The following is a 15,852-nucleotide window of genomic DNA, read 5'->3' on the forward strand; positions in this document are numbered from 1 at the left end:
CATGATCCACCTTCTGCCAAGCTTTAACTTCAAAACAGATGGCGTCAGGTTATGTTCTAGGATTTGACAATATTCCTCAGAATTCATGATTCCCTGGACTATGTGGAGTTGTCCAGGTCCTGAGGATGAAAAGCAAGCCCAGATCTTGACATTCCCACCTCCATGCTTCACTGTTGGGAGAAGGTTCTTTTGGTGGTATGCAGTGTTGACTTTTTGCCAGACATGGCGGTTTTGGTTGTGACCAAACAGTTCAATTTTGCACCTACATCAGTTGATGAAAACTCTTTTTAATTTAGTCTCGACAACACAACTGTTAAAAAAACAAAAAAAAAACTACTGAATTGATTGATTAGGAAATCAGGTTGAAATAATAGAAAATTCCAAAATGTTGAGGGGGTTCACAAACTTTTGAGCAGCACTGTATGTATATACAAACGAGCTGTCCCGAGCCGAGTGCATAGTCTCACTGTCCCTCCCTCTCCCTGCTCTTTGTTGGTCAGGCAGTGCACTGGAGTTGCTTATGAACGTTAACGATGATTGACAGACGTTTAATGTTTGATCTTGCCACAGATGCCTGGATCATCATTTAACTTGTTAAACAGTTGCTGTGGCAACTCATTGTGGGTAAGTGAGCAGTTTGAGCAGATTTGAGTGGACTCACTCAATGAAGCATTTAATATAGACAAGCGTTATTATACTTTGATCTTAAAAATAATTTGATGGGACAGTAACATGTTTAAAACTTATAATTATTACATTTGAAGTGCTTAAAAAATGAAAACCATTTATTAAAAGATATATATATTTGACGAAAAACACAGACGAGGCCTTAAAAGCTGTTTCTGCTCTTGCACCACTTTAAAATAAACCTCTGTATTTTAAGCCAAAAGAACTTTTGTGTTTGATAGAACAATATGTCTATATGCTGCCACAGCAGTTTCATGGCGCATTAAGCCTCCAAACTATTTTCAATTTGTCCGTTTTACCCTGGAGACACCCATTTACAGACACCGAGCAACCGCTTTTGTTTCAACCCAGCCATAAAAAGAAGGTAAGTAATTATATTTATTATTCGAAATGTCTATCATTTTGTCAGCCTGAGATGGCAAGGTGGACTCAGCTGCGGAGTACTGGCAACAAAAACTTTATCAAGAAAACAAAGGTTCTTCTACTGGCATGCGGGGATGAGAAAAAGTACACATATAAAACACTCAAAACGGACGAAAAAGCCAATTTGAAAAGGAAAATCTCGACCACTCCTTGATGTCTGCAATTTCTTGTTATATTACCGTGTTTCACCCACAAAATCCCCCAAAAGTCCGGCTGTAGCCATTCACAGCTGTGTCTAGACCAGGGGTCCCCAAACTTTTCCCTGTGACGGCCACATAACTTTTCCCTTCTCTGATGAGGGGCCGGGGTCAGTTTGTAACAGAAAAGGTGTGAGGATTGCAGGAGTGCCAAAATGTAAAAATGTATTGTTTTTCAGAAAGCCACAATGAAATAACCCTTTCTGTATTCTTTACGGAACAAACGTAAATAAAATAATATAATATAATATAATTAGGGCTGTCAAAATTATCGCGTTAACGGGCGATAATTAATTTTTTTAATTAATCACGTTAAAATATATGACGCAATTAACACACATGGCCTGCTCAAACAGATTAAAATGACAGCACAGTGCAACGTCCACTTGTTACTTGTGTTTTTTGGAGTTTTGTCGCCCTCTGCTGGCACTTGGGTGCGACTGATTTTATGGGTTTCAGCACCCATGAGCATTGTGTAATTATTGACATCAACAATGGCGGACTACTAGTTTATTTTTTGATAGAAATTTTTACAAATTTTATTAAAACGAAAACGTTAAGAAGGGTTTTAATATAAAATTTCTACAATTTGAACTAACATTTATCTTTTAACAACTACAAGTCTTTCTATCCATGGATCGCTTTAACAGAATGTTAATGCCATCTTGTTGATTTATTGTTATAATAAATACAGTACCTATGTATCGTATGTTGACTGTATATATCCATCTTGTGTCTTATCTTTCCATTCCAACAATAATTTACAGAAAAATATGGCATATTTTATAGATGGTTTGAATTGCGATTAATTACGATTAATTAATTTTTAGGGTGTAAGTAACTCGATTAAAAATGTTAATCGTTTGACAGCCCTAAATATAATAACACTATTAATTAAATAGATAATAACCAAATAACCCTCTCTAGGTTCTTCACAGAAAAAAGCCAGGAAATGAATAACACTATTGAAAAAAAAAAAAAAAAAAAAAATTTTTTGTACAGGGGGCTGGACCAAATGTGGCCACGGACCGCATCGTAGTTTGGGGACCCCTGGTCCAGACACTCGATGAGACATGCTACACTGAATTTTTGGATCAGAACAAGGTAAGTACACAATAATATCTCATTAAAATCATGGTGTCTTTAATTATGCTCTCTCATGCTCTCATCTCAAGTTACCGGAAAGCTACATAAAAACATACACTGCAGGTCAATGCTAGTGTGGGAATTATGGACACAGCATGCTAACTGACTAGCATGCATAGCATTTTTTTTAAATGCTCTCCTGTTCAAAATTTTTCTTCCACCAGAAAATTGAGATTTTAAGCTTTCCAATGATATATCACACACGCATGTAGGACAATTTTTAAATTTAGCCAAATTGGGGGTCTCAGCGTAACTTCAAGTCACCTGAGTGTTTTCCGCCATATACATAAGTGTTTTTTATAATTATACTTTGAGGGAAAAAACAGTGAAAAAACATGTCTTATATGTATCTCTTTCCTATGCTAAATCTGAATAAATACATTGAACACACGAAAAAAAAAAAAACATTTTGGGGGGGTGGCGCTACTCCACGGTTTTTCACTTATCGTGGCGGGTTCTGGTCCCCATGAACTGCGAAAAACGAGGGATCATTGTAACTCCATCCTCAGATATTGGTGTTTTTCACTGTTGTGTGTCATTAGCCTAATGCAAGATCAATGGCGTTCGACTGACGGTTTCTGATACTGGGCAGTTTATTTCGCTATGAAATGCCATAATTTCCATCCAGGCCTGTTTTATGAGTTAGTTTAAAAATAATTTGCAAGTTCAAAAATTGTAATTGCATTATTATTTATTGTTAATTATGTCAGATCCTAGATTTATGATGATTTATTCACAGTGGGGTACCAGTACCACTACTAAAGATTTTACACATGTAGGCCTTCATAGGCATGGTAGTGAGAAAAGCGGACTTTGCCACCGAGGGCCCATTGACGGTGGGGAGATGGCATGAAAACAATGATTTAAATATTTTTTCCCTTCCAAATGGACTGGGACCTACAATTATAATCTATTTCAAATGCAAACTCTAGTATACATGCAAAAAATAAAACCACAGAGCAGCTCAGGTTTAGCCTTCATTAATGGCACAACGGCACCCAATTTAAAAACACAAAAGTTACATGAATGAAAAAGAAAATTATAAAACTTCATTGCACATTCATTTTCATTTAAAGTCTGTCTTTATCCCGCATTCAGACTGTTTTCCACGGCAACTCTGCAGCCAGATAAGCAGCACGTCTAAGTACATGCCATTGAAATTTGAAATTCACACATCAATTCAGTAAATGGAATGCCCCAATTCAAATAGAATGTTCCAATAAAATCTGCTTCAAAAGTCAAAGCATTATCATTTTGTGTTGCATCATATAGAACCCAAACACAGTGAGCATCTAAAGTACTGAAAGAAGAAATTGTTTTGAGTCTTGTTACTTCACTATTAAATAATTATTATTATTGTAGGGGTGCAATGGCTCAATGGTACAGTACGTAGTTGTCTACCAATTCCCTACCCTGGATGACCATGTCGAAGCTCCTGATGCTATGTTATCAGTAGGTGAATACGGTGACAACGTCAAAAAGCGCTTTGAGTGCCCATTAATCATTTTCTTTAGAAATATAAAATATTAAAAAAGTTACGAGTTACAAAAACTGACTTTGAATTAGTGACATTTGCATCAATGAACACTACAAACTATTGCAATGGTGTAAATGGTGAATCAAACAATAACTAATATCATAAATGCCCTATTTAAAAAATGTAGTTTTCAAGATTCCCTTATATTGTGTCGTTTTGGTTGTCTTGCAAGTTACATTTGACCAAAAACTCCTTCATGGTTGTCTGGTTGTCCTGCCCCACCCCCTTCTCCTCCAGCGTGTGCAAAAGCTCCTCCCATCGCCGCTTGTCTTGTCCTGTCTGCCACGACAAGCGCACCACGGCCCGTAACAGTGGTGGAAGCAGTGGATGGGGCCTGTCTAAGTGTGTCCTCTCTGATGGGATTAGAAGGTGGAGGGCTTGGTCACATTGATCCCTAGCTTCTTCTAGCTGCTCCACTTCTTGAAAGCAACAGCACAGAGCCACAAGTGTAAAGAGCCAATGAAGGGGCTCCAGGGGCTTGCCCAGTTTGTCTTGCAGCCTCTTAGCATTGAGCAGTGGTCCTAGAGCATCCTGGTAGCGGCCCACACTGGACACAATTAAAAAAAAAAAAAAAAAAATCAATCAATAACTCATTGAAAGCGATAGACATCAAATACATTTTAACGGGGATTGCTGGCACTAATTGATCATCTTTCAGTACCATAGATGGCGGACGACATCCAATGCATTTGGATGAATAGTCGAGTTAGACCTCCCAGTCGAAATGGATTGGGCGTCTATCGCTATCGTTGGCAGCTTATGAGTTAACATTAAAAGTGGGTTGGAGGGCTGACCTGTAATCCAAGCAACACACTCTGAACTTGAGACACTTCAGAGTTTAAGCATTTTATTCATGAAAACCACTGCTGTATATAATAGAAATACACAACAACTAGAAATAATCCATGTCCTCAAGTGATATGTAATGTATATAGTAGTATAGTAACTGTTGCCACAGTTAGAGACGACGTTAATGCGTGTGCCACCGTCATGTTGCATGCATTGACTGTTGTTGTTGTTCCTTAGCACAGCGTGTGTTGCCATATAACCGCTCATTTACAACCACCATTTTGGCGGTGTAAATGCCTGGCTACCAGGCAACTTGTGTTGCCCCATATGACACATAAAATAAAATAACACAAAAGAAGCAGCCAGATCCGCCGTCGTTTTTCCTCCACTAAGTGATCGCTTACGTGAAAAGGGGTTTGTTGGAGGTAAAAATGTCTTTTGATGGCCCAAAAACAACTTGTCGAGATCAGTTACCTTGCCATTTAGATTCGCTTGGAATGCTTAGAGGTCGCAAATGGTACTATGCGAATGGGCTAAGCCCGACTTCCCCACCTTCCTCGAACGCAGCATGAGCACGAGTGGCCGAAGCACTCCTCTCTATTGTGTTCGCATTACGCATCTAAAAAAAAAAAAAAAGTCCTGCGGAATAAAATGATTTACAGCAGTTTGGTGTGACATTGTTTTGGCCGGATGGATATTTGGAACAATGATCTGCATTTTGAATTTATTTGACCATCTTAGATCTGTTAATATCGTTTTTTTATTGATATGTTAAGATGAAGGTACCATTGAGTCACGCTAGTTTAGCCCCTCCGGAGCCCTAAAACTAACAAATAACTGACAAACTGCACGGAATTTGTTGAAATCAACTCCACTGACTAATTCAACCCCCCCTAACTCAATATTAAGCCTAATTTCAAAAATTCTAAAATTCCATTTTAACAAATGTGTTTCAAGAGCTACAGGTTAGAGCTGGGCGGTAAACCGAAAATTTACCGTCACCGAAATTCTTCACGATGACCGACGTGATTTTGAACATGTCGGTAAATTCGGTGAATCAATAAAAGAAGAAAATAGTCTTTTCATCCCGCTTTGACTCTGTGTTGTTCGCCTATGTTCATTCCCCTTTAAGAAAGCAGTGAATGTACTCACGTAGGGAGTCACGTGATCATCAGGAAGCCAATCAAACAGAAGCCCGGTAAGATAACGCTAGCAGCTAATGCTACAAGCAAAACGTGATGGAGTGTGGCTTAAGGGAGGTTCGCCAAACTTTCACCTGACATTTAATAGACTCTTGGTGGCATCCAGACGGGCTTTCACCCGCTGTCCCCCCTTGTTCTCACGATTTCCGGAGATGGTGCTTTCATTGCTTTCTACTGGTAGCCAGGCCACAGGGTAACGCTAGCGCCTAACGCTAGCGGCCGCTAGCGGCTAACGCTACAAATGAACGTGATGGAGTCGGATAGCGGCTCTAACCTTGTCAAAACGGCTGAACTTAATGAGTGGATTGGGCACGGACTGCATCTAGCAATTACTATGTCGCGTTATTTTGTATCTGACTGTGTGTGATTTCTCTGATAGCTTTTGTGATTGAAAAGCATTCAGCATTAAGCACAATCCAACGGTAAAAACTAGTATTACCGAGAATACAGCTATTTTTCTGTATGTGCTTAATTCTGTGTCATTATTGCTATCATAAAATCTTAAGTGTTTCATTTGCAGAAGATCAATATAGCTTTAATGTGTGTCTGTCTGTCTGTTTGGGGGTTCATGTATGCCTGCATTTATTAAAAAATGCACTGGGGGGGGGGATTGTTAAATATATCAAATTGAATGCTGGTAACTAAATCAACAAGAAACTGTTAATCTGTATTTCATGCATTGATTTAGATTTTCAAATTATATAACAGTCCGCTTGGGCGACTTTATCGTCATTTATCGTTATCGAGGTAAATCTGCTCCATTTATCGTGATACGTGTTTAAGGCCATATCGCCCACCCCTACTACAGGTGAGAGACAGTTAAATTTTGTTGTACTCAGTACAACGAAATTAAAGGCTTTGTATTCTATTCTATTAATAATAACATATAAAGTATGTTTATTATTCTTAGTTTTTCTGTCATTATAATCAGTATCCAAATGTATTTATTGGACAAGAAACACAACATAACTGAAAAAAACCCAAGCAGATCTCGAGGCCAGACAGACAGAAGAACACTAAGGGTCAATTAATAATACATATGAAAAATAAATATACAAAGGTGTGAAAGCGCACATTAATAAGTAAAAGTGATCACTCACCTGACGAGCAGCTGTCCAGTCTGGAGATCTGGCAAGTAAAAAAAGAATCGTACAGAGGGCGCCCCCCACAGGTCTGGTATGGAGCAGAGATGCGTCAAGTACTGCTCGAAGGCACGGCTCCGCTTGGCAATGGTCTCAGCTGTAAAATTCCTGCGCAGCTTCTTCCCTACAGAAGGAAACAAGAAGCGGTCACAGACAACCAAAAGGATTGGCCACAAAGACATCCTGGGCAGAGATTTCGCTCACGCGGGAAACACACACGCTCCATCTGGTCTCGATAGTGATGGCGCAGGGTAGCGTGCAGCCGCTGAAAGTCGGAGTAACGGCGGGTGATGACGGCTGGGGTCTTGTCACTGTTTCCCGCCTGGACGACGTGAATGGTGTACAGCTGGCAGGAGTAGTGCTGGTATCATCAATGTCAGCTTCATGAGCCTACCTGAACTTTCAACTCCCAACTTACCACATATTTTGAGGATACGTCCTGAACCACACTGGCATCCGTCACCTCAAACGACAAGCTCTCCGACTGGCCAACTCCAACCCCAATTCCTTGAAAACAAAAGAAAAACATTTCTCTTCTGTTGTGGTTTCTTACACACAACCTTACCTGTGTTGCAAAGCCCCTCCTCCTCAAGTGACTCGCCCAGGAAATCAGAGTCACTATCCAAGCCTGACCCCTCCTCTTCCACTCCATCCTCAGCCGCTCCACCGTCGTCGAAGGACAGCGTTCCAACCAGTTGCTCCGTCACACACTCATCTTCCTCTTCCAGTTCCGCCTCGCAAACATCCTCCCGTTCCCCTGTTTGCTCAGGCACCGCTCCTTGGCCATCTTTAAAGATCGAGCGCTTCAAGCGAGACAGCAGCCGCGATGCCATAGTGCCATCTGGAAAACATACCAGAGATGTTACTGATATTCATGTTTTATATACTGTACTGTTTGTTGCCTTTTTTGTTTTATCTCTTTTCAGTGTCTCTCCAATCCAAGGGCGTAGGTTTGGTCTCAACATTGGTAGGGACGATCTAGCAGCATAAACTGCATGTACACTTTTTGCTGAGGAAGGGGACATTAATAAGACCAAACAGATTACTGAACAGGGGTCAGGGCTAAATTTCTCACAAATATGAGATAAGAGATGATGATCAATGAAAAATACATCTGTATTGACTTATACTAACTTTCATGCGTATAGGTTCAGGTGAAACACGGTCAATTCAATCCTTTGTTTGCAAAAACTACTAAAGAACCATTTGAAGTGTAAGTCCCTTTATCGAAAAAACTGGGATCCATCCAAGAATGGGTCCACTTTTGGGGGAAACTGGAGCACCCCAAGATTCAAATTAAAGTATTGTAACATAAAAATGATTTGGGGGGCAAAAAAAAAAAAAAAAAAATCAATGAAAAAAATATGACATATCCAAGGACCGATGTACATCTGAGCCATACTAGACTACTCCAAGACTTTATAAATTAAGGGACTTGCACTCTAAAGCAACCGTGTTATGTTATCGTGATGCACATAACGCAAATAATGATCCAAATGAAGGATGGCTAGCTTGACTTCATTGTTCCTTGCGGAGGCTGGCTTGATGGCAGTTGTTTTGCAGGTTAGCAAGTTCACACAGTTTAATGTTATGCCAACTCTGATGCAGGTCCGATTTTCAGTTGCAAAATTAGTGGTGTGTTCCCCACCTCCACAACATTGACGTATTTTTACATTACTTACTGGCTGCTGCTGGCTGGAAAAAAACTTCTAATATCCCTCCTCTTCTACGGGGGCGGAGGATGCAGCATGTTGTCGACATGAATCTGTCGGGGTTGCGTGAGTGTGCGTGTGTGTCTGTGTGTGTGTGGGGGGACAAGTCCTCAGCCAATCAAACGTGTGTTTGAGGGGGGATAAATGAACCAGCACATTCAGCAAGTGAAAAAGTTTAAAATAATTCACTTATTAATGGTAGGGTGTATTCTATCCTCACAATATATGTGAAGATAATCAAATTTTTTATCATATAAATATAGTTACTATTGTTATATAACTGAATTCATTATGTAAAGCAAATAAGGTTGTTAAAGTTGGTGGGGACAATTTGAACATCCTGAAAAGTTGGTAGTGTTGTGTCCCCACAGTCCCTATGCTAACCTACGTCCTAGCTCCAACCCCATCTAAAACTACACTCCAGTTGTGTTTTTGTTGTTGTCTTTTGTTATTGCTTCTTGTTGTTTCCTTTTCTGCCACCTCCGAAACTACATGAAGCAGGAGTTATTACAATTTATTTCCTATGAAACTGCTGTTTGTTGTCTCTCCTCTGTAACACGAGAGACAATTCTACTAAGGGCCCCCTGAATTTCAGTGGAGGGAGCTTCTACTGGGGTTCAGGGTCAAAGGTGACTTGGCTGCCAAACAGTGGCAAGTTATGTGGTTTTTATTGGAAGGCATATTTCCCAAATACAATATCATGCAATTAGCCAATAAACTTTGCCCACAATCCTAACAAAACTTACTGAGGTAGCAGAAAGGTGTGCATAAAAATGTGACCGACAGCTGTTGTTTCCTGAGTATGCACTCATAAAGTCCAACTAGCATAGAGATGGTAGCAATTTTCCCACTAAGGCCGGATTTATGCTTCTGCGTTGAATTGACGGCGGAGCGACGGCGCAGACCCTACGTCGTTATTGAGAATTCGAAGTTCTGTGTCAAGAGAACGTGTTGCTCTGTAATTCACCACCAAGCCACTAGAGGGGTGTGTCATTGTCTTTGTACAGTTTTGGGGGACTCTTTTTGAATCCCTGTAGTTTTTAGCAATGGCATCGGAAATGGAACATGTGTATTTGCAGCTGCACTAATCAATATTGAACAACAAATGTTGTAAATACAAATGCTGAAGCACTGGCGACACAGACGTTTGCGGATGTTTAAAAACGGCGGTGTTGTTGTGCTGAACTGGAAAGAACGTTCTGAGCAGACCAATCACAGTCCTGTACATTCACGTTACCACGCGTGACACATAGTCAGGATTTCTTAGAGGGGCACGCCAGGCTACGGTGTATGGTCGTAAATCGCGTCTGCATTAACGGCATAGGTCCTCCATCATCGCAACGCAGAAGCATAAATCAGCCTTTGGGTGCGTGCACAATTGCGCACTGCTTGCACATACTCAGCACACAAGAAAATACGAAAACCTATAGCCTAAATGTTTGGGTGGTTTTAGTTAAAGCAGACAGTTTTTTCATCTGTGTGATTTTGACAAAGATCAAATCACATTTGATAGTGTTTTTATGCAGAAATGCAAGAAATTCCAAAATGTTCAGATACTTTTTCATGCCGCTATAGTTGTGAGATGTATGACCAGGGTGGGTGCGCAGAAACCACCCAGGGCTTTTGACACCCTGCCAAGCTGTTGTTCGATTTCTTTTTGAATGAGTTTACTTCCTGAATGAAATGAATTCTTTTCATTCTGGGTCAGTTGACAAGAGCATTTGCTTTAATTCTGGCATGTAGGCTCCAGAAAAACTCAGAAGAATACCAACATTTTCCTAATACATATTTGCTGTATTTTCTTCCTTTGGTGCGGTGGCGCTAAATTGCAAATAGGCATACACAATAATGTATGAAGTGAACTTTTTTTTTTTTTGGGACAGAATGACGTGCTACAAAAAGGTGTCACTGATGTTTAGCACAGCTAAATTCATGAAGTGAAGGAAATAAACAAGGCGATTTAGTTTTCTGAGACGTCCTGAATCCTTGTCGTCAAGATTGGTTATTCGATGGCCCAACTCGCAAATTTCAAACAGGGCATCTCAACACACAGGCTTGACAACTGTTTAACCAGCATATTTGTTTAGTTTGACGGTGACTGAGCACCAGGCTAACCGATAGCCGCAGAGTTAGCATGAAAGTTTGTGGGTTGTTGAAAGTTTTCATTGAGTTTGCACTCACCCCGAGCTGGTCACCGGACCTTTTACTCCTCGCCTATCTTTGTTCCGAACTTTTAACTTGGTTAAACTTGGTACTGATTGGATTCAACGGACCAAAACCCAAGACACCCAAGACGCCCCAGTCTCTCTCTCTCTCTCTCTCTCTCTCTCTCTCTCTCTCTCTCTCTCTCTCTCTCTCTCTCTCTCTCTCTCTCTCTCTTCCAGAGAATGAAAAAGAGAGAATGAAAACCTAACATTTCACAAGAGTCGTGGGGACCTCAATTACAATGAACGTAAAATAGTGACCTGTGTTTGAAATTAAAGAGTAAAGGTTGTGTTACGACTATTGCCTAAATGTGATTCTCATTTGTGTTTGGTTTGCTTTCAGATGTGAAAAAAATGAATATTGATGCTTTGCCCATGTGGTCGGAGGGAGGAATGAGGAGGCTTTGAAGTTGGGCAGTTTAGATAAAGTGGAAGTGACAGTGTTTTTTACCACTACCAGCAGCAGCAAAGCAGTACATAGACTATCTTCTTTCTCTTTATTTTCATTACAAAGTTTAAAGACAGAGACAAAAAAAAAGGGCGTTTCCGAAGAATTATAATTCCCCCAAAATTCAGTATTATGGAAAAAAAATATTTCGGTATTAAATTGACATCATGGACAAGTTTCTTTTTCAATAATTACTTTTTTCATCATATTCTATTTTTTAATTGAAATATTTGGAAAAGGGTCTGTATATTGATAACATCAATTGAGAGAATTTACTTTATATCACAGCCCGCTGTGACATTGGACATTCTTGGGGCCCTATATTTAGGAGAAAAATTGTTTTGTCGGCTGATAGCAACCGGCCTATTTGTTTGTTTGTTGTTGTTGTTGTTTTGTTTTTTGTAATATGAAATAAATACCACCTTTTTTATTTTGCTCACGTCTCCTACTCCGACATGAATAGGGGCCCACTGACATTAGGAGGGCCCAGAATTTGGTGCTACACCTACTGTATGTCATCAACAGCACAGCGTTATCTGCATCCATTTGCTCCCCACTACCCACTGTTCCAGCCAGGCGCCGCTATGACAGCTGCAATGCTTATGGTCAGAGATGGGTAGAGTAGCCAAAGATTTTACTCAGTGGTAATGGTAATGTAAGAGTAATGTTACCTCCTCCGTGAGTCATCACCTTATCGTGGTGGAGGGGTTTGCGTGTCCCATTGATCGTAGGAGCTATGTTGTCTGGGGCTTTAAGCCCCTAGCAGGGTCACCCATGGCAAACAGATCCTAGGTGAGGGGCCAGACTAAGCATGGCTCAAAATGACCCCTTATGATGAGAAAAATAAATGAACTCCAGTTTCCCTTGCCTGGATGCGGGTTACCGGGGCCCCCCTCTGGAGCCAGGCCTGGAGGTGGGGCTCGAAGGCAAGTGTCTGGTGGCCGGGCCTGTCCCCATGGTGCCCGGCCGGGCACAGCCCGAAAAGGCAATATGGGTTCCCCTTCCCATGGGCTCACCACCTGTAGGAGGGGCCAAAGGGGTCGGGTGCGCAGAGAGTTGGGCGGCAGCCAAAGGCAGGGGCCTTGGCGGTCCAACCCCCAGCTGCAGAAGCTAACTCTTGGGACATGGAATGTCACCTCTCTGGCAGGAAAGGAGCCTGAGCTGGTGGGTGAGGCAGAGAAGTTCCGACTAGATATAGTCGGACTCTCCTCCACACACAGCTTGGGTTCTGGTACCAATCCTCTCGAGAGGGGTTGGACTCTCTTCCACTCTGGAGTTGCCCATGGTGAGAGGCGCCGAGCAGGTGTGGGCATACTTATTGCCCCCCGGCTTGGTGCCTGTACGTTGGGGTTTACCTTGGTAGACGAGAGGGTAGCCTCCATCCGCCTTCGGGTGGGGGGACGGGTTCTGACTGTTGTTTGCGCTTATGCAGCTCAGAATACCCACCCTTTTTGGAATCCTTGGAGGGTGTGCTGGAGAGCGCCCCCTCTGGGGACTCCCTCGTTCTACTGGGGGACTTCAACGCTCATGTGGGCAATGACAGTGAGATCTGGAGGGGCGTGATTGGGAGGAACGCCCCCCCCCCCGATCAGAACCCGAGTGGTGTTCTGTTATTGGACTTCTGTGCTGATCACGGTTTGTCCATAACGAACACCATGCGCAAACATAGGGGTGTCCACATGTGCACTTGGCACCAGGACACCTTAGGCCGCAGTTCAATGATCGACTTTGTAATCGTGTCATCGGACTTGCGGCCACATGTTTTGGACGCTCGGGTGAAGAGAGGGGCGGAGCTGTCAACTGATCACCACCTGGTGGTGTGTTGGCTTCGATGGCGGGGGAAGTTGCTGGCCAGACCTGGCAGTCCCAAACGTATTGTGAGGGTCTGCTGGGAATGTCTGGCAAAATCCCCTGTCAGAAAGAGTTTCAACACCCACCTCCGGCAGAACTTCTCCCTTGTCCCGGGGGAGGTGGGGGACATTGAGTCTGAGTGGGCCATGTTCCGAACCTCCATTGTTGAGGCGGCCGATCGGAGCTGTGGCCGTAAGGTGGTTGGTGCCTGTCGTGGCGGCAATCCCCGAACCCGCTGGTGGACACCAGCGGTAAGGGATGCCGTCAAGCTGAAGAAGGAGGCCTATTGGGCCTTTTTGGCCTGTGGGACTCCGCAGGCAGCTGACAGGTACCGGCTGGCCAAGTGGACTGCGGCTTCGGCGGTCGCCGAGGCAAAAACTCAGACATGGGAGGAGTTCGGCGAGGCCATGGAAAACGACTTCCGGACGGCATCGAGGAAATTCTGGTCCACCATCCGGCGTCTGAGGAGAGGAAAGCAGTGCACCATTAACACTGTGCATAGTGAAGATGGTGTACTGCTGACCTCGACTCGGGATGTCGTGAGTCAGTGGGGAGAATACTTCGAAGCCCTCCTCAATTCCACCGACACGCCTTCCTTTGAGGAAGCAGAGTCTGGGGACTCTGAGGTGGGCTCTTCGATCTCTGGGGTTGAAGTCACTGAGGCGGTTGGTAAGCTCCTCGGTGGCAAGGCCCCGAGGGTCGATGAGATCCGCCCGGAGTTCCTAAAGGCTCTGGATGTTGTAGGGCTGTCATGGCTGACACGCCTCTACAACGTCGCGTGGACATCGGGGACAGAGCCTCTGGATTGGCAGACCGGGATGGTGGTCCCCCTTTTTAAAAAAGGGGACCGGAGGGTGTATTCCAATTATAGAGGGATCACACTCTATTCAGGGGTGCTGGAGAGGAGGGAAGTCGAATCTCGGATTTAGGAGGAGCAGTGTGGTTTTCGTCCCGGCCGTGGAACAGTGGACCAGCTCCACACCCTCGGCAGGGTCCTCGAGGGTGCATGAGAGTTCGCCCAACCAGTCTACATGTGTTTTGTGGATTTGGAGAAGGCGTTCGACCGTGTGCCTAGGGGAGTTGTGTGGAGGGTGCTCCGGGAGTATGGGGTGCCGAGGGCTGTTCGGTCTCTGTACGACCGATGTCAGAGTCTGGGCCGCATTGCCGGCAGTAAGTCAAATTCGTTCCCAGTGTGGATTGGACTCCGCCAAGGCTGCCCTTTGTCACCGATTCTGTTCATAAGTTTTATGGACAGAATTTCTAGGCGCAGCCTCAGCATTGAGGGTGTCCGGTTTGGAGGCCTCAGCATTGCATCTCTGCTTTTTGCAGATGATGTGGTGCTGTTGGCTTCATCAAGCCGTGACCTCCAACTCTCACTGGGGCGGTTCGCAGCCGAGTGTGAAGCGGTTGGGATGAAGATCAGCACCTCCAAATCCGAGACCATGGTCCTCAGCCGGAAAAGGGTGGCATGCCCTCTCCAGGTCGGGGATGAGATCCTGCCCCAAGTGGGGGAGTTCAAGTATCTTGGGGTCTTGTTCACGGGCGAGGGTAGGAGGGAGCGGGAGATTGACAGGCGGATCGGTGCAGCGTCTGCAGTGATGCGGACTCTGCACCGGTCCGTTGTGGTGAAGAAGGAGCTGAGCCAAAAGGCGAAGTTCTCGATTTACCGGTCGATCTACGTTCCTACCCTCACCTATGGTCACGAGCTGTGGGTCGTGACCGAAAGAACAAGATCCCGGATACAAGCGGCTAAAATGAGTTTCCTCCGCAGGGTGTCCGGGCTCTCCCTTAGAGATAGGGTGAGAAGCTCGGTCATCTGGGAGGGGCTTGGTGTCAAGCCGCTACTCCTCCGCGTTGAGAGGAGCCAGTTGAGGTGGCTCGGGCACCTGGTTCGGATGCCTCCTGGACGCCTCCCTGGAGAGGTGTTCTGGGCATGTCCCACCGGCGGGAGGCCGGGGGTCGACCCAGGACACACTGGAGAGACTATGTTGCTCGGCTGGCCTGGGAACGCCTTGGAATCCCGCCGGAGGAGCTGGCTGAAGTGGCTGGGGAGAGGGAAGTCTGGGCTTCCTTGCTAAAGCTGCTGCCCCCGCGACCCGACCCCGGACTAAGCGGAAGATAATGGATGGATGCATGGATGGAAGAGTAATGTTACTTCAAATATTAAATTACTCAAGTAAAAGTAAAAGTAGTCATCCAAAAAATGTACTCGTGTACAGGTAAAAAAGTATTTGGTGAAAAAAAAAAATACTCAAGTAATGAGCAACATTTTGAGTAACTGCTTAAGATATTAGATTTTTTTTTTTTAACAATGGTTTACAGCTGTCAGACCTAATGTTTTTTTTTTAATTTTTTTATTTTATTTTTCTCAGCACAAAGTAATCTATATGAATTATTATTATACTGTTCTATAACATATTACATAACCACATCATACCAAAGTAAAATACAAAAAAAAAAAAAAAAAAGACATTGAATTCCTGCAAGTGAAAAAAATCTACAGAAATTAAGCAT

The 15,852-nt window shown here is 43.6% G+C and overlaps 1 protein-coding gene across 1 annotated transcript; it reads right to left on the reverse strand.

The window, feature by feature from the left end:
- Window positions 1–2,344: 2,344 nt before the first annotated feature.
- On the reverse strand, window positions 2,345–11,149 carry snx21 (sorting nexin family member 21). Its single transcript, XM_057830738.1, has 6 exons — window positions 11,017–11,149; window positions 7,689–7,964; window positions 7,542–7,630; window positions 7,328–7,469; window positions 7,082–7,247; window positions 2,345–4,537 (listed from the first exon to the last, which is right to left on the reverse strand). Exons 2-6 carry the CDS (start codon window positions 7,954–7,956, stop codon window positions 4,132–4,134), a joined length of 1,071 nt encoding a protein of 356 aa, XP_057686721.1. The 5' UTR covers window positions 7,957–7,964; window positions 11,017–11,149; the 3' UTR covers window positions 2,345–4,131.
- Between the last annotated feature and the right edge of the window lie 4,703 nt (window positions 11,150–15,852).

The sequence above is a fragment of the Corythoichthys intestinalis genome, chromosome 2 (assembly GCF_030265065.1).
Source record: "Corythoichthys intestinalis isolate RoL2023-P3 chromosome 2, ASM3026506v1, whole genome shotgun sequence".
Classification (NCBI taxonomy): Eukaryota; Metazoa; Chordata; class Actinopteri; order Syngnathiformes; family Syngnathidae; genus Corythoichthys; species Corythoichthys intestinalis.